General features: G+C 46.5%; 1 protein-coding gene across 21 annotated transcripts in view; it reads right to left on the bottom strand.

Moving 5' to 3' along the window:
* The window catches only part of NCAM1 (neural cell adhesion molecule 1), a 299859-nt gene that overhangs the window by 61372 nt on the left and 212969 nt on the right, over positions 1–25518 (bottom strand). For all 21 annotated transcript variants that reach the window (XM_070623103.1, XM_070623099.1, XM_070623107.1 and 18 more), the window contains exons 2-4: positions 3284–3358; positions 1338–1556; positions 132–275 (exon numbers count right to left, since the gene is read on the bottom strand). In XM_070623103.1, coding sequence (XP_070479204.1) covers positions 132–275; positions 1338–1556; positions 3284–3358 — 438 coding nt within the window. The remainder of the gene's footprint in view (positions 1–131; positions 276–1337; positions 1557–3283; positions 3359–25518) is intronic.

Genomic DNA, 25518 nt, shown 5'->3' with positions numbered 1-25518 from the left:
GAATTGCATGTGGTTCTGGGACACTGGAACCTGAGTTTGGATAAGATGCCTGAGAGGCTGGCAGAGGTGGAAACCCTAGGGGACCTGGTGGCCCAGGGGAAAAGGCAGCTGCCGGGGAATTCGGGTCTCACCGTCTTTTTTCAGGATGACATCTCGGCCTTTGTGTTTCCAGATGATGGTTGGTGGGAGGGAGCTGACCACATCACACACGATTACGGCATCTTCCCCCTCCCTGAACTCCTGCGGGGTTGGTGCATTCTTGAACATGAGCTTCTCTGGAAAATGAGCAAGAGAAAAGTGAGGGAAAACAGCTGGTTCTCCTACAAAGATCCCTTTTCACTGGAGCCATGCTGCCTGGATTTGAGTTGAGGGCAATTCAATCCATATATACAGTGGTACAAAAGGGGGTCCCACCCAGTACTTGGCCAAAGATGCCAGGCGGAGCAGCTGGCACAAGTAAGAAAATATGTTGTTAATGTTTGGCAATCAATGTCTATTCACTGACTGCTAAATTTATCACACTTTGTGCAGAAAAGGGTCTATGAAGGGAAAGGAGTGTCTTTACCAAGGGTCCCTTGCTGTGTGGGATGGTGCCAGTGAAATCCAACACACAGGTGGGATGAATTGGTAGAACACCTATTCTACAATGAATATAGGAGTCATCAGTCCTTTCTTGTCTCCCACTCTGTCTGGTACCCCAACCCCAACTTTCCTACAGCAGAGAGAATTTTGAAGAACAGAACAGAAGTAAAGCAGGCTTAATGGCAACAAATACTGTGGCAATCAATACTGTTCCATTAGCTGTCATCCACCATTACATTGGCCAATGAGACAGATGCAAGATAACGAGGTAATGAGATGCCACCTCCAGACTGGGTTTCAGTGGCAATGGGAACTGCCTGCTCTGAGTGGCACAGTGTTCAGATAATAATCCCTCACTCAACTGAGCCTTTGGGCTCCATTACCAGCAGGGGAGAGTGAAATAGTAAGGGAAAAGCTGAATTGTGTCACAGTCAGTCAACACTCAGGGAAGGGATAGGGGAACCCACAATAGCCCTGTGGGAGCTATGTAATTTCAACTTACAGATTGGTGGCCAGTGGGGAGGTAGCTCTGACCAGCATGAACTGGGGTTGTGAGTTCTGAGATGGACAAGGATCATTTAAGAATATACTGAAGCTCTCAGCTCAATTCGGAAAAGACTTAGGGAGAGGAAAGGAGAAAAGGGGCCCTGTCAAGCCCTCAGCCTGTCCTCTACTGCCATCCCACTCTGTCTGCCACCTGTATGTCTTCCTGGCCAAAGGAGAGGACAGAAAACGGAGAAGGAGAAGGCTCTTACGGAAGATCTTCACGTTGACTGTGGCCTCTGACTCACTGCCATCCTCGCCAGTGACCACACACTTGTAAATGCCGGCGTCGTCAATGTTGGCATTGTAGATGGTGAGAGTAGAAGAAGAGTCATCGTTCCACACCACTGAGATCCGCTGCTGGTTCGGGGTGAGCTTTTCTCCATTGGGGGAGAACCAGGAGATGTCTTTATCTTTGGCATCTCCTGCCACTAAAGAGGAAGAGATTGTTTTCAAAGAACTGAAGTTGAAAAAGACAAAGTCCCCTCCAGGTTGTCAGTGACTACTCAGGAAGAGCTACTGAACAAGAGATCATCAGACTTGATGATCAGAGAGGGATGACCATTTGCACTAGAACGTGACGCAGCCCCTATTGTGGCTTCTGTGTTTAATTGTTATATGTATAACACCACTTAGAGTACTAGGAGAGAACTCAAGGCCCACTTGTCTTGGCATTTCTAATAGTGGTTCTATCCTTAATGAGGGAAGAGAAGATATGTTTGTTGAAGCCAGGCACCAAGCTAGGAGTTTACAGTCTCACAGCCCGAGGGACAAAGGAGTTAGTGTATCTAGGACCTGTGCTCCAGGTCCTCGCTGATCTGAGCCAACTGAGCAGCTCGTTTTTGAGGGCTTAGATTATGGTCTCCTGAGCAGAAGATGAGACACCGGCTAGTCTAGGAGTGTGGATTCCACCCACTTTTATTCTAGCATCTGCCCGCACACACTGGCATGACTGTCATTTCAGCACCCCCTGCCTCAGACAGACAAATTCGTCTCCTTAAATGCCGTAAAGGAGATGCATCCTTTCCCCGGGCACCTAGGACGGGCAGATGCTGCTGCTTAGCTGTCCCAGACACTGAGCTAGAACAGGCTGCAGGGCTCTTGGATCCGGCGGACGTGGCTTTGCCCTGCCTCTCTGCACGGCGCCCTTCCCTGGCCCACACCACCCAGCCCTGCACAGATGCTTAGTATGGAAATGAAGCAGTCTTCCTTTCAGGGCCCATCATGCTTTCATAAATATCGCTATTTGCAAGATGTGCTGTGGGCTCCACGGCTGCATCTCCAGATCATTTAAACTGTGGTAATGAAGGCAGAGCTGGAGGGAACACATCCAGCGACCACAAGCCACCTCATCCAACGCAAATCATAATAGCGTTTAAAGGCCCCTCCTTGCCAAAAGCGGCTTGCTAAATGTCACAGTTTACACCTAGCTCAGCTCTTTCCTGGTTCTTCCATGTTCCAAACCCCAGTCACGTCACATACAGGGAATCCAAAGTCTAATTTGAAGCCTTTTCCTCCACAGGACATTTCCTGATAATTACCCGAGATGTGGAAATGGGGCATATTTTCTAAACAAAAAACAAGGACACTAGGTCCGACAAATCCCGGAGCTGTGGGGCTGGGGGAGAGGGGCAATGGGACAGAATATTGGTATTCACAACAGACCCTGAAAGCCCAGGATACCAGCAAAAGAGATATCAGCACTCAATTTTCTTGCAGGCAAGTTTTAGACCTTCTTGAACTTTCCTGCTCCGGGGGACTCTAAGAAATAAGCCTCACGTGGACCCACTGATGTATTATTTCTGAACCAGCACTGCTCTCCATCGTCATTTACAGAACTCTGGATGCACACAGAGTGGGGAATCTGGGGGCGATTCACTTTTCTTGGAGTTTTGCTGACTTGCCTAAGAAAGTCCCTAGAGCTCCTCCATCCCCCAGCGGAAGTCCAGATGATAGACTTCACTGTGTTGGGGCAGCCTGTGAGGGGAGAAGGAAGAGGGCCTGGGAGATTCCCTGGTCTCAGGTCACGCTATTGACCCTGAGGTTGGGCAACCGCAAGAATCCCAGGTGCCGTGTGATCGGCCCGCACACACAGCCCCACTGGCTTCTGCTCCGCTGGGTGGGTTTCCTGAAACGCAGTGGGACCCGGGGAACTCGCCTTGGCATAAGAAGAATTTGGACTCTCCAACGCTGATCTCCCCTTGGCTGGGAACAATATCCACCTGCAGAGAAACTGGAAAAGACAATGTCCAGTGTAAAGACACGTTCGAAGTTTTGAGAATGAAACCCACAGCTTTCATTCAAAAGCGGAGGGAAGGGAGGAGGTTGTTTGGATTTTGAGAACTTGTCACCACCAAAGTACCCACGGTTGTGCAAGCCAAAGCCAGAGTGGACAAGGTGCAGACTATTCCTTGTGGAACTGCCACCCCCCTATCAGATAATGCGAGGGCCCCTGGAAGATCTGGGGTGACCTCTGCCCTAAATGTTTCTGACCCGTTGAGAAGGTCCTGCCCGAAGCAGTCACACTTCTGGGATTCACGGAGATAGCAGCCCAACCAGTTACATTTGGATATCAACCTGAAGTGTGCCCATGGCTATGTTAAGAGGGAAGCCTGCCACTCCAGAACCCTGCACAGGGGTCTCCTGGCAATTCCCTCAAGCCACCATGCTTAATAAGGACGGAGAAGGACTCAATATGAAGATGCAAACTGATTTTGAAGAAGGGGATGCCAAATGCTCAATGCTCACCTCATCTCCTGACTTAGGACCAACACACCTCTTTCTATAATGGGAGACAGCATCAAACATCCTCATCCCAATTAGTCAGACTCTTCTGAAATGCTGTAGTCCATGCCCTGAGGAACTCCCTGTGTCCCTTGGCTACTTGCACTGCATTTTTATTTGAATATCCACATGCTCTGTAATTCCATTCCACCGATAAGACAAAACACATTGCACCAGATTCACAGATTCCTGTATTCATTCAGTTCCTCATTTATCTGCTTGGAGTAGATAACTGTTTCTCATAAAAATACAGTTTTAGGGTAGAAAAAACAGCTTTTATTCATTTGGATTCAACTTCCTTCTGCCTCTGCTCTTCTAAGGTGAAGTAAATCTGAAAGCTAAAGGCTAACGGATGTTTGGTTCAATGCATGTAGCTTCTCAAAGCCGATAGGAAGGAGGGGCCTGCACAAAACAGGCTAGGTATAGAGCCTCAGAGCCCTTGCCCAGAACAGCCATTTTCTTTTCACAGTGGAACGAGGGAATGCTGGTTGCCATGGCGACTGACTTGCAGGCAGAGCTGCTGCAGGTCTCAGTCTGTGCTCATTTGATGAAGGGACCACAGTTGTGCTCAGTGGAACAGAGGGATCAAAGGGCCTGCTTGGGGCTGGGAAGGGGGAGCATGGGGGCAACCCAGTTATTGGGGGTGCAGCCTTCCTAACCACCCTACCAACAGACAAAGCAGATCATGGAAAAATCCAGCAGAGGCTGCAGAGAGAAACGGATGGCTGGGTGGAGACAGGAATGGAAAAGGGAAACAGTGAGAATTCGGGTGAGGAATCAGGCATGGGGGAGAGGCTGGGAGATGATGCTGACCACTCCACTGTGAAAATAAGAGGTGGGAACCCAGAGACTTCCAAATGCTGGTTTGGAAGAAATATTATAGTAGTCGAGGGGCAGCTAGGTTCTCCCTAATTCAATTTGCTGTTGAGTACACATTTGGGGCCCAGGACTGAATTCTTCCTGAGAGCAATGAAAGGTCTTCCCCTACCTTTTCTGAATTTCGCCTGTAGCACCAGAACCACAATGGAATATAACGCCGTGGGGGGCGGGGTGGGGGGGGCACGGCGCGGGGCATGCATCCACTGTGTGAGTTGTGACTAGCCGAGGCTGAGTCTCCCCTCCCTCTCTCTCCTCCAGCTAAGTTAGGTGCCACTCAATTCTAAACTGAGGGAGTGGAAGGGGTCTCAACCACCACCATGTCCCTCCTCCTCATTTTTCTTATGAGAAAAGAGAGGTAAAGTGACTTCCCCAAGGTCACTTCTAGCTAGCGCCAACATGGCCCCAAGAGCCCAAGCCACCTAGCTCCCAGGTAAGTGTTCTTTTCATTTTTCATTGCTGCCTCTGCGAGTAGAGGCTAAAATGTTTGTATTCAGTCTAACAGACAATCTGGCCTACCTGAGGAACAACCGTCAGATTCATCATCCCCTAACAGGACAGAGCAAGCCCGGAGCTGATAAGGGCCCATAGGATTTTGGGGAGCACGAGGCCTTACAGAGAGGGCTACAGGCCAGTGCCATCCATCCTAAGGCCAACCAGGATCTTTTCTATCCCTTTCTGTGGCGCACATTCTGCGAACAACGGGCCTGTGAAGCCTGGAAGCTGTGTCTGTGCCATCCGTCACCTAAGTAATGGTCCTTTCTGGAGTTTACTGGGGCATTTTTAGAGAATGAGAGGCATATTTCTGCCTGAAAAGTTCACTGGCCCATATGCTGAGCATTAGCAGCCGGCTTCAACATATGGATCCTGTTACTCTCACAGAGCCCTGACTGCTTTGAGAAAAACAGTCTTATCCCAAGCGAAAAAACAGCCTTCATTTTTCCAGCTCTTTTCAAACAGAACACGACTCTCAGGGGACAAGAGAAGATGGCGGGGCTGAAGCGTTTTCATACCCAAATGTGGCCAGTATCCTTCTCTGGGCAATGGAGAGACACAAGCAACAAGACTTTCAAAGGAGTTCCCAGCTTCGCCAGACCCCACGCGCACATTCATCATCATGGAAGTTTTTTAAAGAAGAGCTATCTATCCATGTAGAAGCCTGACCTTTTGCACATATGGAAAACACAGCGAACAAGGGACAAAGCTGGGCCAGAGGAAGCCCAGGCTCTCTGCAAGTCAGCGCGCGGAGGTTTTCCACCGTAGTACAATGGCTGGTTATTCTTCCCCCAACGCTAAACCTTGAATTATTAGGTTTAATAGTGGTAAGTGGAAATCCTGCTCCAAACTCAAAACTCCTTCCCAACACTTCTTGGGCTCTTTCCTTTCTCGTTCTGTTAGTCCTTTCATTGTTTCCAATAAAAATTCCTACCTCACCTGTCACCTTTCTCCAGTTGCAAATTTCCTAACCAGGCGTGACCCATACCTTTAAAGAAACTTATGAAAACAGTTCCCCCAGAAAAAGTACCTCATCTCCTGCTTTGAATAAACACTCTGCATAAACACTGCTTGTCATCCTAGCCTCAGACGCATCGAGAGATGCATCTTACAAGCACAGGGGTTTGGACCCTGTGGGACCCAGAGGCATGGCTGAGAGCAACTCCATTCCCATAAGTACTGGTTCCCCAAGGCCTCTGGCAGCTTGTTCACACTTTCTGGTTTACAAAAGACACTCCTTATTTAATCTGATGCTCACAATAGTTCTGAGATATAAAAAGGTCAATAATGTCTCCATTCTACAAAAGAGGAAATTAAAACTCAAAGAAATGAAACAAGTTGCCCAGGGTCACTCAGCTAATGACGAAAAGTCACCTAATTCTAAGGCTTCAGCTCTTCCCCCTACACTCCACAACTACCACTAGCCTTCTGCTGGCCTCCCAATAATTATTACCTATTAGTTACCACTGGCTCTCTTCCCAAGTTATGGGCTAGAAAGAGCAGAGCATACAAACATCTTATAATCAACTTGCTGCCATGATTTCTACCTTGGTTAACTATAAAGGGCCTCTTTGCTCACAGATAATCATAGCTTATAACTCCCATTTTACAGAGGGAGAAGTAGAGGATCAGAGCCATAAGTAACAGTCACGGTGGAATCAAGATTCAAACCCAGGGGAAATGGAGTCCAAAGCCCCAGCTATTTTCTCCCACACTATTCCATCCCTTGGGAACAGACAGAAAAAAAGGTTCTCTTGAGCATGGAAGCCTCTCCCTCTCTTCATCTCATTTAAAAAGTAAAATAACCCAGTGGGAGATTTATATGTTTTAACATGAGTTTTCTGTTTAAATGTCTTTTTAAAAAATTGATGTTATGTTCTGAAAGATATGCCTACTTGTTTAGCAAACAGCTTCAGGTATAGACAGAAGTTTTCTAACTCCCAACTTCCCGGCATAACAAGCTGTAAAGTCTTAGCTGCTAAAGAAAAGTGAATCAAAATTTCTGGTCCTAAAAGACGCCAAGGCACTTATCAGAAGAGGTGGAAATCTTACCACGGCAAAGCAATGGAGAAAAAGTATTCTGATTTCAAAAATTAGATTATAGATTTCACTGGAATCAGCAACTTCTGCAGCAGTTTAATTTTACTGGCGTTCTTCTCAGATTCTAATGTGCTTGAGGAGGTAGGAGCTGAAAGCAGAAAGTGAACCCAGCTCTCTCCATGGCTGATTGAAAATACTTTCTTGTTAAGAGGTCATACAGACACTGGCTGATGAGGAAGACAGACTGCAGGTGGGCAGCAGGCCCAGGGAGATGCCTGGTCACCAATCTAAGAGAAGGGTGGGCACAGTGGATTAAGCTCATCAGTGACTATGCATCCCATGAGGGAATTTCCTAGAAGCCATTTAATAATGGCTAAGGATGTTTGAAAAAGGCATCAAAGTGTAGCTAGACATTTATTTTGTTAGCCATTGTTCTAGAGATGAGCCTTAAATATCACTATACTTAACCACTTTAATGGAGAGTTGTTTTTTTTTTTAATAAAGTACACCTGCATGCTAAAGTCTCTTTCCTTTGACATACCTGTGGGAAATCCCAATGTCTGACCTAGGGTCATCCGCACTGAGGCACCCCCACTTGCCCGTGACAGTTTGTTCTCACTATTAGCAAAGGACTCGAAGGGAAATAAAGGCCAATCAAACTCAGTGAAAGTAAAACCCAAACTAATGTGGCAGTACTACAGAATGGTTAGGGCCAAGGACTCTGGGCCAGATTGTTGAGTTTGAATGTCAGCTTGCCATGTACTAGCTATTTAATCTTAGCCAAGTTATTTACTCTCTGGGTGCCTGTTTTCTTATCTGGAAAATGGGGAAAAACAGAACCCTCCACATAGGGCTGGTGGAAAAATGAAATGAATTAATATACGTAAAGCACTTAATGTCTGGCACACGACAAACATTTTATCCTTGTTGTGTATTATTGTTCTTAATAAACCTATATTAACAACCCTTCCTGAAGAAATGATTTCAGTTACTATTTTCGTGGGAAGCAATGTTTCCCTTTATGGTTTAAGATAAAGCAACTTTCCCAAATGATCCAACTGGCAGTCAGGTGGCCTGATTCCACTCTGCAGTCATTTATGACATTTTACTTGCCAGGCAGAACTTTATTGGTGTAAACGATGACTTAATCCAATCAAAGCCAAAGAACAATAACGCGGGCGCTCTAGACAAGTCACTCCCCTTGGCCTCAGTTTTCTTATCTGTAAAATGGGGATGATAACAGAACTGAATTCGTGTGGTTGGATTGTCATGAGAATTCAACAGTCAGGAGTGAGTCATAGTTAAGAGTCAAAGGGGCCTGGGTCAGGGTTCCAGCTGTGACACTTGGTGCCTCTGAGTTCCCAGGAGAATCTCAGAGCCTGTTTTCCACATTTGTGAATGACCATAACCACCCTATCGATCTCACAGGGATGCTGAGATGATTTAGGAAGGTAATGTATGTAACGCACCAAACACGAGGACAGGCTGTGTTGGCTGTTTTTTAAATGACAGTACATAGATGATAAGACTTTGAACTTATACAGACACACACATACACACTCTCTCACACACACCCCAAACAAAATCCCCAATAATGCTTGTGATGAGAATGAGATAGCAGGAACCTCTCGTAGACTACTAGATTCAACCTGTCTGAAATCTATCAAGGGGGACGTGTGTGTGCATTTATGTCTATGTGTATGTATGGGAACATCCACTGAGAGCCTGGATAAACATGCATGTATGTGTATGAAAAGAATAATGCAAATTGTCAGATTGCTATGGTTGCAGGAAGCAGCTGGACAGAGGTCTATCTATCTCATTTTGGGGGAGAAAAATGAATAAACAATTTGGGATGACAAAGGAGTCTCGTTCACGCCTGACAGATGAGGCCTATAGTTCTGGCTTGAGCTACTGTTGACAGCAGCTGAGTAGAAGAAGAAAATGAGGTAGACTGTTTTACTTTCAAATATTAACTCACAAGTTAAACGTCATTTTAAAGGAACTATAAAATACTTGTTCTTACAGATTTCAGCTTCAGGTTCTGTATAATGGCATCATAATGGTAGACATATTCTAATTGCCCCTGGAAGCATCCTCATTGCTTGAAGCTGGCTCACAGCAGCAAGTGAAATCACCTAGAAGTCATATTTAGGGCTGCCAATATTTTGATCAGCCTGGTTAGGCCCCATCTGTATAAATGCTGAGAATTCTATCTAATTCCCATCTAAACCTAAATATCCAGAAGTAATCTAGCCAGGGTTTCCAAGCCAACCGAGCTAAGTGTACAATCAGACCCTTGGGAAACACTCTGTGTGAAGTCCCCACTGGACCCTGGGCCCCTGGCTTCCCCTGATGTGTCAGCCAGCCTAGAGAGCAAAGAAAGGCCTCAGGAAAGCTGTGGTCCTCCCTGGTTGAGAACACGAGCACACAGCAGATGTGTGAACGCACAATTCAAGACTGGAGGAGGAAGGAAAGATGACTCTCGGTGGTGGTGGTGGTAGGTTCATTTTTTATAGAGAAAACAGAACTTCCTGTATGAAGACAAACTATACAGACAAGCCAGAGATAGTACACAGACATTTCAAAACCAAATTCACTTGAAAGAGATGCTGGGGTCATATACCAAGCTGGCTTCCAAAGTCTTTCATTTTAATAAAGCCACCAAAACTGAGCAATATTTCATTACACAAGTGATGTACCGAGTAGTCCTGGTGAAAATTCTCTTTACTCTCCTCAAATCCCATGACTCTTCCAAACAGAGCGATGGGGGAGGTATGGACAAGGCGAGTATGGCTTCAGAATCTTCAGCTTTCTATGCCATAAGATACCATAATATGATAGTAAGGAAGAAACAGTATTAAGTACCACTGCACAACTGAGGCCTAGATGATTAATCTGATATCCCATTACCCGAGTCTATCCTATGGAATTCTGGTAGCCAAACAACAGAAACCAACTTGCCAGAAGCAGGAGGCTCTATTTCTTAGCAACATAAACTATATGAGCTGCTGAGAATGAGGAATAATTGGGTACTGGCTCTGGTTCCATGGCGCTGGCTTCAAATCAGAACACAGAGCCAAGGCAGATCACAGCTTCAGTTCCCTTGGCCTCGAAAGTTCCCTGGGTCAAATTAGCATTTCATTAGGTCTAATCAGATGGTTTAGTTTTATAGAAAAAGACTCAGTGGTTTCACACCATGGTTGTTGTCTCCACAAACCACCTAGAACTTGACTAATGTCACATCACACAGGGTCCTGCGCTTCTGGTTATAGGGCAAGAAGATCTACATGTTGGTTTAATCTGCTCAGAAGTAATAGATTCACGCTGTTCTCCAGGCCCTCACTGCCATTGCCAATCCGCCTCCCCAGAAAGTACACAGTTCCTACCAGGAGTACTCTGGAGCATCTTTAACGGGTAGTCAGAAGAAATGACTCAAAGGAATACTAAGCAGGGGCATGACCCTAACAAGTGCCACAGCACCCCCACAGATCAGATGCAGGAAGAAGCCAGCCTGACGCTGACGAAAAGGAGTTTGTTTATTTGTTTGTTTGCTTGTTTTAATAGAGGATCATACAAGGAAGGAGATGCATTGAAGAATTTACTATATTTTTTTCCAAAGCAGCAATAAATCAGAAGTATCTCCATAAAGCCACAAAAGTCTCAGATTCCAGGCCAGAAGTGAAATCCGTTTCGAGCGGGGATCAGCCCAGTCTCTTACAGTCCACAAGTGAAGGCGAAGGCAGGAACGTTCCACAGCCCCTCACACTGCGGAGCACACAGGTGAGGGCACGAGCATGTGCCGAGAGGTGGCAGATGTGGTCTAGTTATACCACGACTTCTCAGTCTTCCACTACACTGGATTCACGGCCAGGATTGCAGAGCCATTTAGTAACAAAGAAGGTTAGAGGCAGAAAGGACCCGACACATCGTCTCCAACCCCTTCATTTTACAGACAGGAAACTCCAGGAGCACAAGCCCAGGGTCCCTGCAGCAAAGCTCGGGAGCCATGGGACTGGCCCCACGTGCTGACTCTTGACATGAGGCCTCTTCTTGTTTCTGTGTCTCATTTTATTTGATAGTCCTCAGTAGCTATTTGGCCAACTGTCTTCTCTTATCTGGTTTGCCCTAGTCTCACCTCTGTCCCCAAAAAGCAAGAGTCATCAGATAGAGAGAACTGCTCTCTTAAGTGCAGGTAAGAAAATTGGACAAATGGCAGGTGCTCTACTAGTCCGCACAAAGCCAATAAAAATGTCTGGTACTTCCAACACCAGGGGCACTTTCTAACAGCTCAGGTTCCCTGCTTCCTTCTCAGACTGCCCTTCCTGTTTCCGTTTTCCGGGCAGACCCTGACGGCAGGCCAACAGCACGGAAGAAGCTGAATTACCGAAACGCAGAGCGAGGACGGAAATAGATGTTTGGATCTCAGCTAATAAAGTTCTCCAAATAAACAATGAAAAATCTATCAATCTGCCCCGATAACCAGGCCTTCTTAATCAATTGCTGCATATTAAGTGACTGCTTCCAGGACGCCCCTGACAATGTTTTCTTAGGTCTGCTCTCCTGAAGCCTTGCCTTGACAAAATGACTCATCGAACTTCTTTCTTCCAGCTGTAAAAAGGTACTGATACAAGGCAAATCGCTCCCCTCCCTCTCACAGCTTTTGCCAACACGGCGAGAAGTTGGAATTCTATCTTTCAATGTTTGTCCAGCTGTTGTTTGCAGATGTTGCATTCTTTACACCCAGAAAATAGAAATTTAGAGAATGCCAGCATGCAACTTCATCTTGAGAATTTTAGATTGTGCCCATGTCTTTCAAAAGTGTCCTTATGTGCTCATAGCTTTAAGCACATCTGGGTTATTGAGGATACAAAGGCTTATAATCTCTCAAACAACCAGTGCAAAGAATTGTTAAATTTGGTTTCTCTCAAGTGAAAAATTCACACTCTCAAACAAAGACACACACACATATATATATACGGTGATTATTACGTGCCAGTCACCACACAAAGCACTTTATTGAATTCATGTAATCCTGCTAACAATCCTATGAGATAGGTACTGTTACTGCCCTATTTGACAAATGAGGAAACCTAGGAACTGAGAGGTTAAGTAAGTGACCCAGGATCACAAAGCTGGTTAAGTGGTAGAGCCAAGATTTGAGCCCAGGCTCCATAGTCTTTGATCTTAGGTATGTATTACTTAAAGTTTGTCTCAATCAAAGTCAATTTTCATGGAAAAGGGGTTGATTTTGTGCTGGATGAGCTGGGAGACGAGCATATAAGTAGAGAAAAACACTATCTACTCAGAGGTATACTGACTCAGACCCTGGGATATACTGATTCTGAACAGGGGCTGGAAACTGAGGTTCCCTGAATTCTGAGTCCACCAGGCCACACTCCTCTCCCTGCTGTAGCCCTGCCTTCATCTCGGGACTGCATCCCCTGTACCCCATCTCCTCACCACCAACCGGTCTGGCCTCCATGCCCACCTGCAGCCCTTCTCTGCTGCCACTAACGCTCAGCACTGGTGGCAGCCACCAACAGGGATCAGGCCAGAGGCTGCAAGTCTGATCTTCCAATCAATAGATTACTAGTTATCCCCTAACTTGGATTCTGGATAAGCCATATGATCCCTTATTAAAATGTTAATCTTAGGGGCCGGCCCCGTGGCTGAGTGGTTAAGTTCGTACGCTCAGCTGCAGCGGCCCAGGGTTTCGCCGGTTCAGATCCTGGGTGTGGACATGGCACTGCTCGTCAGGCCAAGTTGAGGCGGCGTCCCACATGCCACAACTAGAAGGACCTGCAACTAAGATATACAACTATGTACTGGGGGCATTTGGGGAGAAAAAGCAGAAAAAAACCAAAAACAGAACGTTAATCTTAAAATTATTCTTTGGTAACACATAAGTTGTCACTGGTTCTTCACTGCTCTGCAGGGTAGACATCTGAAATGGATTTTTCACGTGTCTACTCAGCTGGTGCTTTCTCAGAGCAGTCATTCTCCCTAAGAGGTCGTCTGCAGAGTGTCCATGGAAAGAGAGTCCTATCAGAGGTCACACTCTTCTCTGCTGGGTGGAGACTCCATTCCCTCCCTCTCAGCCACTGTCAGCCCTAATCAGATGGAGCCTGACCTGCTGGATAATACATGGAACCACATTACACGAAATTTTGAAGGGGACAGAATAGAAGAATACCCAGCCATTTAAATAATAATAGTTTTACAAATAGTATACCCATTATTCTGGGAAATAAAAAATGGTATTGCTTTCTTCAGTTAGGGAACAAATAAGAAAGCTGTTGCTGGCCCCACGAATTAGGGTCAGGGCTGCAATACCATGTCCATCACTCAGTGCCATGTCCATCACTATGGCTTATCAGGAACTTAGACCTAAGAGCAGCCACAGCCCAGGTGGGTGGTGGAGAGGGGAGAGGAGAAGAGGCAGTGGCAGATGGTGGCCGTGTGGTGGTCCAGGCACACCTGAAGCACATCCTTGCTCCTAGTCTGCAGTATTACTCCCGCCAACCTTATGATCCATCCATCCATAGAATTACCCGTAACATCACTTTCTGATTCTCAGTTAAAAGTCCTTTGGCTGCACTTATGGCCTCCTCTGTCTTCACACAGTGTGATTTCAGGGACCCAGAGGAGCCCCACACGCCTGCTCCAAGCCCCAGGCTGGTTATCTGTATTCTATCTTCATTCTCAGTACTCTGACCTTAGGATTTGTATGCCGGATCACAGGAAGGGCCTCAGGCTGCACCCTAGGTGACAATCAGTCTTTTTGACTTAGAATTAATCAAAGATTTGGGTAGAGTTTGTTAAAGGGGCTGGGAAAATGGTCCACTGGGGAGGAGTAGGGAGGCTGGGAGAAGACAACCAAACATACAATGTTGTTCCCCTCGTCTTGGTAGCTGGGACCTCGCCACGGGCTAAGTGTGCTCCCTTCTCTCCCAGAATAATGCCACAACCCTGAAGGATGGATAGTCAGTCAGAAAAACTAAATGTGGAATGAGATCCTTATGGCAGCCTTTATAGTTTTTTGTTTGGGTAGGGTTTCTGTAGTAGGGTTTTTATTTAAGCAATCACAACTTTCTTTCATTCTTCTCTCAGACGCCTTCCCTCCCCAATCCAAACCCAACTGTCCTTGACAAACTCACTTTGCTTTATCCAATAGGCAGGAGAGCCTTTGAATCCCAGTCTGTGAAATCAAAGACAGAAACATTAAAGAAAGTCCCCCCATGGCACCGTGTCGTAATGGGCTTTGATGTTTCAAGGACTAAAATGAGTGGGATCCCAAAGAGCCACTGCAAAGGTCAGTGGCAGACGCGAGGCTCACCCACGATAAACAAACACACGCCAAACCCCTCTGAGGGGGGCAGAATCTTCTTTTAGGAAGGATTTCACAGAGGCAATGCTTCTTTCCCCTCAAGGTGACCAACTCTAGTCAGGAGCCTCTTTAAAACCAAGTAACTAAACTTTCTTAGTCCTGGGTCCTCATCTCAATAAGAAGGAAAAGCTGCCGTGAGACAAATCTTCTCTTTAGGGGAGGTTTGTGGAAAACCGCTGGTCAGCTTCAGGAGACAAACCCCTTTCCTGGCAACGGGAGCTCACAGTGCACACTGGGATCTGGCCTGGCAGTTCCTGCACTGAGTCTGCATAAGGGATTGGGTGGGTCACAGGGGAGGAAAAACACACACACACGCACGCACGCACACACACACGTTTCTTCCTCACCCTGTCTCCCTGGACAGTGAATTCTCCTCTGGGAACTACCTTTTGAACTTTCAAAATGGTGTCAAGTCACAGTGACCAGGCAAAACTGGATTCTTTAAAAAGAACTCAGGTCACTGGTCACTGAATTTTCCTTCTTTCAAAATAGAATCAGCCTCAACAGTAGCTAAACTTGGGAGTGCGGTAACTGGTTTCTATTCCAAACTGGACTGGTAGCTACCAACCTAAGACCAGTGGCGATCTGAACATATTTAAATGCATGGAGCTCACACATGACAGTGTTCTCTTGTGTTGCGGTTCACTTTCAGTTTTCTTACACCCCCATCAAAAACTCCCCAAACAGACTGCAAGACAAACGGAGCCAACAACCAGTGCAGCAATCACTCCTGCCTTAGAAGCAGTCGTGCATCTGTCTGCTCTCAGGGTGACTGTGTTATCCTGGGGGTAACTCAGTAGGTCTCTTCGAAGCATGGATCATGACAGAAGGGGCCACTTGTTTCACATGGGCTGGGGTCTCCCAGACAGGCCTGTCTTTGTCTAATGGTGTCCCTGCATTTATCCTCCTTCAGCCACCTCTCTCTCCACCCCACCCCACCCCACCCCACCCCACCCCACCCCAATTCTCAGGGTCGGCCTTCTGAATATTCCATACGACAGAAGTCCTACACACTCAATAACAACAGCAACAAACTTTGGCCAAAAAAGAGAAAGCACTGATACATATGAATAGATGCCCCCCGTTCACACATCATACCTTATTTTGTAACAAGGCAAGCTGCTTTTATTTCTATAAACAAGTCATAGCTGTAAGCATCACTGTCTGACCTTTAAAGACGCCAGTATCTTACAGAAAGCTATTAAACACTGACAGTCTACTAATGGGCCAGAATTGCCCAGTAAATGGCTAGAGTGAAAAAAGAGCACACAGCCCCAGCAGCAGCTCTTCAACTCCTGGGGGCAACGAATTTGCCTCGGCATTTCATCTCGCTCTCTGGAGGGATAATAAGCCATGACTCTCTCTTCCTCTTTTTCATTATGGGATCTACACGTAGGTTTACATTTCAAGAAGCATTTGAGTTCATTCAGGCAAGATGACACATTTTGAATAGCCCACGCAGATATCACCAAAACTCAGTCTAAGATCCCCAATCTACAGAATCTCAGCCTCAAAAGTCACTGGACTGTGAGTTCAGCGCCTGCTTCCTAGGGAAGGAGAGGATATGGTGAAACCCAAGCTGTTCCCCAAAACATCTAGGTAGGTTATAAAGCTGAAAACAAACAAACAAACAAACAAAAACAACTATCACCCTCTCACCCTCTATGTTCTGTCCTTTTTCCCTGAACCCTTGGGGTAAGGCTATTAAATGATCCAAATGGGCTCAAATCCCAGGTTGGCCTTATCTTGGACCAAGACCCTTTTGTAATGTCACAAGAAGAGAATGACTCAGAGACCAAAGCCTGAAGTCAAGAGGGCTGGGTCTAGTTTCCCCACAGAGCAAAATCTGCTGGAGTCAAAACAGAGTTGGACTCATTCTTGCCTCTTAGCCAAAGGCCTTGCTGTCCTGCCCAGAGCTGAGGCCTCCTCTCACAGCAGGGAACTCCCTTAGACACCAGTTGCAAGAGGCAAATCTGCAAAGGTGGGACTGGGTCAAGAAAGAGAGCTGACAACCGCAGTGTAGAAGGAAAGCCTCATTAGGGTAAAGAAAAGAGACGCAACTAACCGGATGACATACTGGTGCCGCGTGCCTGATGGCATCTAAAGAAGCTGGGTAAGGAGCCACCGTATATGCTACTGCTATGGTTTCTCACAGCCTTCTAGAAACTACCAACTGTGACATCAGCTTAACCCCCATTCTACGTGTGAACAGCCTCTGCCCTCCGATTGTGTGCTCTAGACTCAGAGGCTATCACTGGGACCCTCCATGAGACCTTGGCTGTCTGCACAGACGGTTGGCACAGCCTAGACCGAACAGAGTACAGGGTGGTTCCTTATAATCTTCAAATAGGGACACTTCTGGATTCTTTCTTCCATGGAAAATCAACCTGGACTACTGGAGAGCTGATCTGGGGCAAGGCTATTAAATGACCAAAATGGGCTCAAATCTCGGGTTGGCCCTTGTCTTAGACCATGATCCTTTTGTAATGTCACAAGAGAGAATGACCCAGAGACCAAAACCTGAAGTCAAGAGGGCTAGGTCTAGTTTGCTGGTCTTAACTATCAAAATCTGACCCCATGATCCTCTAAGGTCATGGGAAGGCATTAACAGGAAGGGACTTGGAGGTAAAGAGATAGAAAGGTCACTTCCTCCTCTGCGCCTCCATAGCAATTAGCTTGCACTTCCATCACAGCGCCACTGGGTTAAAATGTAGTGCATCAGAATCCGTTTAAATGACTCAACTCTGTAAGGACTGAGCCTCTGCAGTCTCAATGCTCAACACATTGCTTGGCCCACAGTATGCCCTAAAAGATATGTGCTGAACTAACCTGAAGATTCTTCTTGGACTATTCTTTTCTGAGGTTCAGGCCAGGCTAAAGGTTCCCAAATGCATGAGATGCAGGGGTTCAGGCCATGGAATAGTATCAGCCTACCTGCTTAAGAATTACCTGGAGAGCTTAGGAAGAATCAACTTTCTTGCCGTATCCCTGAAGATTCTGATTTGCCACCTCTGCAATGGGGCCCTGTGAGTCTAAGTTTAAAACTCTCCTCAGACAATTCTGATATGCAGCCAAGTTAGGGGTCACTGGCCTACTTGGGGTAACTGATGAACTACAAACAATATCAAACTCATTTCAACTCTTCAAGCTCCTGCTTGAAGTGTTTGATTTCTGCAATCATTCTTATGTTGCCCTGCTACTTTGCCATTTCTCACCTTAAGCAATGTGACAGTTCTACAGAAACTCCTATTTCATTCATTCATTTTCAAGTTTGTCACGCTAGCACTTTAGGAAGTATAACCCTACACTCAAAACCCGTATACATGTAAACATATTGTTTTTCTAAAAGCAGATATGTCCTGCAACCAAAATGGATAGAATACTAAAGGACAGGAAGTTAAGACCACTGCCCTTAACACACAGTTTGACATCCTTGGTCCATCTAGCTCAGGATGACAACTTGTGTGCTACAAATGGAAGGTCTCAATAAGTGTCAGCTGATCAGTTCAGCAACCTTTCTCTTGCTTTACTAAGCAGGTAAGCCTGAAATGTTCCCTGTATGAGCCACATTTAAAGCTCCTACAGATGAATGTGCTGATCACTAAGTGGATGTGGTGTGAGAAATCTATCCCGGATGCTCAGTGTAGACCCTCATTACCCATAAGAGAAAAGAAAGGTATGAGGCATCCGACACTATCTGCCTAAAATGAGTCTTCGAGGTTCTGAACTAAAAAGTCTTTAGAAATTTTGAATTAGCTATAAGTCATAAAACAAGATGAATCACTGTATAGCATCTTCAAAATGGCGGTTAAAAAGGATACCCAGAACTAAATGGCAATCTTTTAGTCTGGGAAGCTTTCTGGCCCATGGCATAAGGAACTACCTCCCTCTTACCTTTATTCTGTTATAGTGATGAATTTCAAACCTCTCCAGGAACATTAACCAGGCCTCTCAATCCCCTGCTGAACCTGATGAAAGAAAACTTGCAATTGTTTCAGACAATTCCTTGATGAATTCATCTTGCTTTCAAAGCTGCACAGTCCCAAGGACAAATGCCCCTCTCATATGCAAAAGATTATTATTTATTCTTAATATCTCTATGCTTGCTCATTCCTTTTCCCCCTCCCTATAGCATACGCCTCACTTTAAAAGAAAAAGCCATTTGATGATTCATTAGCTCTTCTCTGAATGGAGGAACACATAACCACCACACAAATGCAGATGCCTTTTCCACAGAAGTTATAGATCTTTCTGACCACTCAATGCAGATCTCTGTGTCTTACAGACTCCCTACAAATGGCCTACACATAGGAAATAGAGAAGAAAGTGTATAATTACATTTTCCTATAAACTCATTTGTTTCCTCTATTTTAAACTATCAAGAGAAATTCAAATGACCCAGAAGAGACCGTCACCACAGCTTGCTCTCCTGATGACACTGATCCACAGGACCAAAAAGGACACCCTGTGTACCACATGGGGACCTTACTTGCTTTTCAAGTGGCACATGAGCACAGGAGAGCCCCCAATACTCAACTTCTGGCTGGTTAAATAATTTGTAGCTGAAAGTTTCTTGGTCTTAAGATTAGAAGTTAATAACACTATTTAAGAGATGACTCAAGTAATAGACTGGAGGAAAAAAAGGGAAGAAGAGGATCATTCGAAGCTGCTAGACTATGAGCTACCTAGAGTGAGGTCAGGTCTTTGCTGTAATTTCAAAGCATCTCCTACTTGGTTTTATACCTAGCAGGTTCCAATAAATGCTCTCCACTGCCTGCGAGCAATCTCCTTTCATTTAGGTTTTATCTCCCGAGGTGAATATTGTTTCTTAAACTACTTGGTTAAAAGAATGTATTTTAAAATTGTTTTGAATGGAAACGCCTGGGTCAGTCCCTAAGAGTGAGGCCTTGAGGTCCAGTGGGAAGAGAATGACTGCGCCCACATGGCAGGAGATCTGGATTCTGGTTCTCATCGCCTTATGTGTGCTGTGGCACTGGTGCCCCAGCTGTAAAATTAGGATAAAAAAAGAGGCAGAGGGTAGCAAAGTGGGGAGAAGCTGATGAAAAGGAACCAGAGAAACCAGGGTTTCCATTCTGGCCATGCCCCTAAGACACCCACAGAAGTTGAGGCATGTCATTTCATCTTGCCAGGTCTCAGTTTATTCACTTAGAAAGGAAGAGGTGGCACCAACTGATTTTTAAGGTCCTTTCCACCTCCATAGTCATACGACTGGGCCCAAGTTGGCAATTCATCCAGGGGTTTCCCAATGTTCACATCTCCCCGCCAAGGCTGGGTTGTCCCAGTGCTGCCAGGTGTGGTGGGGGTGCTCTGACCCACAGGCACAAGTCTGTTTAGTTCCCGGGCCAATCAATCCTCGCCGACCCCGGCAGCTCAGCGGATGCCCCAGCCCCACCTGGGGAGAGCGTCTAAAGCCAGTGTTGCCACAGTAAGCCTGGGATCCTGCAGTGCCTAGGAGGTGCTGGCCTCTTGCCAGCCCCCTCCTGAAGTGGGGCCCTTGTCCCTTACTCTGCTCCTAGCTGAAGTTCTGGTCCAAACCAGACAGACCACCCAGAACACAATACTGCCTCCCACGGAGCCAGAAATATGCTCCTACTCCAAGCTCCTCCCGCTGCTGTTCCCACCCCAGTCACCCCCAGATCCTCCTCTTTAGGGAAACAGAGATGGCAACACTATCTGTTCCGTAGAGCAAGCGAAACGACCCACGAAGTGCCTTGCGTGTAGTAGACACTCTACAAACGTAATCATTACTATTAATAACCCCAACACAAGGCAGAATAAAGCAAGTGCCAGATTGCTGTTAATGACACCATAGGAGAGCCCAGAAAGGAAGCCTCAGGGTCAGCCGATGGGTGAAGGAGCAGACCCACCTCCCGCACCCCTTGTCTGACCGACATTGAGAGCTGGACAAGCTGCGCCTGGGGCACTTCTCCAGTGCATTTCCAGTCGTCCCTGGAGGTATTACCATCTGGTAGGAGAGAGAGCTGGAGAAACCCAGAACAAGACAGACTAGTCTTCCATCAAGGCTTTCACTCCCCTTGAGGCACAGGCAAAAAGCTGGATGCTTCTTCGAGTGCTAAGCAATCCCTATGGGCTTCAGGGAAGAGATATGAATAACTCCGAGGACAGTAAGCTGTGTTTTGCCAAATAACATCATTACAATGAGGGCTATAAGAAAAACAAGGAGCTAGAAAGAAACTGCTGTCTCCATTTGTCTTTTTCCCTTCTTCTTCTTGGGTTTACGTAGTAGTCAGCTACTTAGACACGTGTATTCCAGAGGTACCCCTGGGGCCTATTTCAAGCAATACTTTTTGAAGCTAAAGTGGCCAAGTGGTCTCGTTCAAAGAATTTTAAACTCTGGAGGCTAGTATGTCAAAAATGGAGTGGAGTCCCTTAGTCTAATCCCAGGTGGTTTCTGTCAATGTAATGAAATCATGAGAGAAACAGAGAAGCTGAAGCAGCCAAGCACCGTCACGCCCTCCGGATGGCTTCTGAGGTCCAGCCCCGTTTGTGGCCAGGAGAGGGAAGGTCACCCGGGTTAAAACAAAGCGGTAGGCCCCACCCCAAGGAAAATCTGGGCATGTCAGTGTAGGCCTACCCACATTCAAAGCAGGTACCCGGGCCTCAGAACCTGCGTCTGCCAAAGCCAGACAGTCTAAATCCCACGAGACAGAGCTCAGGGCGCCACGCTGACTTGGGCAGAGTGGAATCACGAGGCTGAGGGTGCCTGAGAGGCCGCCCAGGACTCCCACACCACCCATGCTCATACCGGAACTCACAAATTCCTCCGTGTGGACGCTCCCAGCCTCAGCTCTAGGAATCTCTCTCTAAGGTATTAGTGAAAGCGAGAAAATGACAAGGAAGCTCCGGCAGGAGAATCAGCATTGTTGTTCCAGGTCAGGGGTCTTTTCATTCTTGTTCGAAACTGTGCCAAGTAGTAAAGAGAAGCTGCAGTAGGGATCCTAGACAAGGCACTCACAGCGGCCATCAGGTGTTTGAACTCTGGGCCAGACACTTTACACACATTCTCCCTGGGAACCAGCACAGACCCTGCATGCTAAGAGTGACGGAACCTCGCCTCCACCCTCCATGGAAGGGCACTGTTACCCGACTTGACAGCTGAGGACACTGAGGCTTCTAGAGGTTAAGTAACTTGCCCAACATCACATGGGATCTGAGATCTCAGGGTTGTTCTGCTCCAAAGTCCATCTCCTTTCTAACACCATGCTGCCTCCAGTGATGCAGCGGGGCTTCAAAGGGGAGGCTGATCTCTTCTACTTCCTCTCCTCTAAGTCCAGGTCCTCTCTGTTTATAGCCTTAGGGGTAGAGAGAAGAAAGCAGGCTTACAATGCTCCAAGGAAGGCTGTCCCCTGCGATGGGCATTCACACATCATGCCCCTACTTCCCAGAGATCCGGGGTTTCCTTAAGCATGCTCTGCTCAGGGCCAGGCTCCCAGACATTAGGCTTTTGTAAAGATCATTCCAGAGAATGCCTCGTAATTCTTTTAGTAACAAGTCTAAGAAGAACGCCACCCTATAGCCTTTATCTCTAGAGGTTTATTTTCTTCTTTTAGCTACTGCTTCCCAAAGAAGCTTTCTGCTGCCTTTCAACCCCAAAGCATTTAACACACTCTTTTTAATGGGGGATTTCTTATCTGCAGGATGAGACTGTAAGCCTCTTCAGGACAGAGGTAATCCCATGTTGTTCCCTTCATCCTCCAAGTGCTCAGCCCTACCTGTGCCCAGCAGACGTCCAGTGCACATCAGAGGAAGCGAGACGCATGGAGGACGTTCAGCACAGCCCCTGTGATAGTCAGTGTTCCACAAATACACACACACGCGCACACACACACACACACACACACGGTGGGAGGGAGAGAAGAGGGGCAGCAGATGTTGCTGCTGCTCCTGTGTCACCTGGGAATTCAGGGTCCTGTTCTGCATGCTGACCTCGGGGAAGTCACATAACCTCCAGCTCTCCCGTTTCTTCATTTATAAGATCACAAAGATTGAGTGTGAACATTCTTTGACTCTAGAATATTAACGAGTTGGATTCCTCCCCATCTAATTTCTCCTATTTCCCAAGATGCCGCTTAAAGACACCCTGTCACAAAAGCCATGTGTCTCCATATTTTAAGAGAGACAATTTAAAAGCAAAGGAAATCTCGGCATTTCATGCTAAGGAGGTTTCAGACATCCTTATATTTCTAGCAATTTCCATGTGGTTTGTTGTAAGCTCTTTCTAAAATCTTATTGGTAATTGTCTATACTCTATCATATTCCCCCGAGGGATGGGAGAGAAGAAATGACCCAAGTGTTGATAGAAAAGCCACACAAAGGCTGCCTGGCAGCATCCTTATTAGGTAGAGAGAGGAGGAGATGGCTAAGTCATGTACCTGCCTCTGCCTCCCCACCGTGCCGCTGAGGACCACACAATAGCTGCTTTGGAAGCAGCTCGCTTGTCAGCATCATTCCTTTGCACAGTGGGTGAGCTGAGGCAAAGATAATTTTCCAGGCTGTTTGGCTATCAACAGACACCAAATTGTCTAGCTGGGCAGACGTGATTTCCTTCAACTTGTTGCAAAATTCTTAAACAAACCTTGAAAATAGAAATGTGTTGTCTTTTTACTTCATAACTAAAGGATGGTGAATTCTTTACTTAGAAATCAAGTTGAGGGTTACGCATATAAACATACTCTCACACAGAAAACAAGACTAGGCTTTAAACCCATTAAAAATGGGTAATTATATATAATTTAAAAATATATGATGCACTCTCATCGCACTGACCTCCTGCCCAGTGGCATGCATGTAAATATTTATCAAGTGGCTCTTGGTGATCAGGGAGCCCTAATTTGTAGCACTTGCAGATTTCTGTGGTGTAAACACTCCCACTATGAAACTTTGAGCTACCAATGTGATGTTTCTGAATGTGAGTTTGGAAAAAATGCATACAATTGGCTCTTGGAAGCCAGCGGAACAGTGTTGGCATACTGATGTCTGTCTTGCCTGACATGCAAACTCTGATCTTGGGCTACAGGAGTGGGTTGCTAAGAGCCTGCTTCTTCCTGCCCAGCATTAACAAGCAGGTGAGTGAGCTGATGCAAATCAGACGAATGCACCTCAGTGCTTCACAGGTCAGCCACGCGGAACACTGAGGTCTCACTGAAATCTTCCACATAGTTATCGCTCTCTGAACCCATGCCCAGGTTCTTCATTCTTTAGAAACCCAGCAAACACGTTCTGTCCTGAGGTCAATCAGAGAGCGACATGCCTTCTACTCAGGAAGAAATTAGCCTTCTTTCTTTTGTACTGAGCTCTTTCTCCTGATCCCAGGAGGCAGCCTTGCTCTGGTTATCCTGCATCTGCCGAAAACCAGGCTGCTTGTCAGGAATTGCAAAAAAGCAGAGTATTAAAAAGTTTGCTAATTGGCCCCCAGGATGAAGGAGCTTCCTCAGAGCCCCATGGATACGAGGCAGGGCCAGCCTGGATGCACTGTGACAATTTCCAGGCAGTTGGCTGATTCCCCAGGTTTCCTCATCCTTATAATGAAATATACATCAAACTCCAGATCGTTTCTAAGGGCGAGAAGCTGGCCTGGTGATGGGAGGTAAGCCCTGCAGCCCTCTTCAAGTCAACATGTTGATTCACTAGCTATGTGGAGTGCCGCGAGGGTCTCCCCGTCCCAGGTTATTTCACTCCTCTCCTACGCCTTTCTTTCCATTTGACTCCTTTTTTTCTGTCTCCCTAACTCCTTCTCCTCTTTCTGTCTCTCCTCTTTCATTTTTCTCTTCTAAGATGGAGGCGTGGAGAGAATGGGATGAAGAAGAATGAAGAAAATTCATCATGCAAGGACTGTGTTTGCATTTATTTCATCTGGACGGTCTAACTCATGCGTATTGCTTGGATTTTAAATCGCACACAGTGTGTAAGGAACGTCTTTGCAGAGCTCGACTATCCATTTATATAGTTGCTTTTCTGAAATAGCATTCCTCCCACCCAGTCTCCTCTAGTACGTTCTTCTTTCACTGTACTGCAGGCTTCCGTTTTGAGAGAGGAAGGGGAAGACCCATGGGAGGAAGACTATGAAGGTAACAAGCAAGAGAGACGGATAAAAGAAAAAGCAGAAATGGAGAGACGGTGGGGCAGTCCCAAGGGGGCTGCCGCTGTGCCCCTTTCAAGTTGGAGCCTGCCCACGGTGGCTCCCCATTTCCCAGGTTGGCCTCATCTACCCACTGGCACCGGCTCCCTTCGCTCCCCACCACAGGGTCTGACCCGCACTCTCCCTGCTCCCCTCAGGTTTGTACTGGGTTACAAACTATACAAAAAACGTGGGGCTCCCTCTCCCAGATATCTTGTAACTGTGGCTTTTTGAGGACAATGTACCCTGTCTCACTTCCCAGGGGAATTTCAGGCCCCGTAAGGTGGTTCTGGGGAAGACAGGGGCCTGAAGAGCTGTTGACCTTCAAGCCACCCCACGTAGGCAGCGGCTTATAGCCGGGCATACTCCACCCTGAGTGTGATAAACACCAGCGTCATAAACATTCCAACTGGAGATATGTTTAAATATGCAATCTGTGAATCTGCAGCAGCCAGGAAAACATATCCCAGGATGTGCTTGAGATAACATTTTATGATCTTGCCAATGGCCTCCCACCACATTGTCAGATAAGAAAGTCTACTGAGAAGTTTGGAGAAGATGAAGCAGGACTATAAATTCCAACCTTCCAAAGCCAATTTTATCATTCCCGGGGAACCCAACGCAGCATATCACTTTCATGCCCTCCCAC

Source organism: Equus przewalskii, chromosome 6 (assembly GCF_037783145.1).
Source record: "Equus przewalskii isolate Varuska chromosome 6, EquPr2, whole genome shotgun sequence".
In the NCBI taxonomy this organism is placed as follows: domain Eukaryota; kingdom Metazoa; phylum Chordata; class Mammalia; order Perissodactyla; family Equidae; genus Equus; species Equus przewalskii.
The sequence above is the reverse complement of the archived record's forward strand: the minus strand, read 5'-3'. Positions and strand labels throughout refer to the sequence as shown.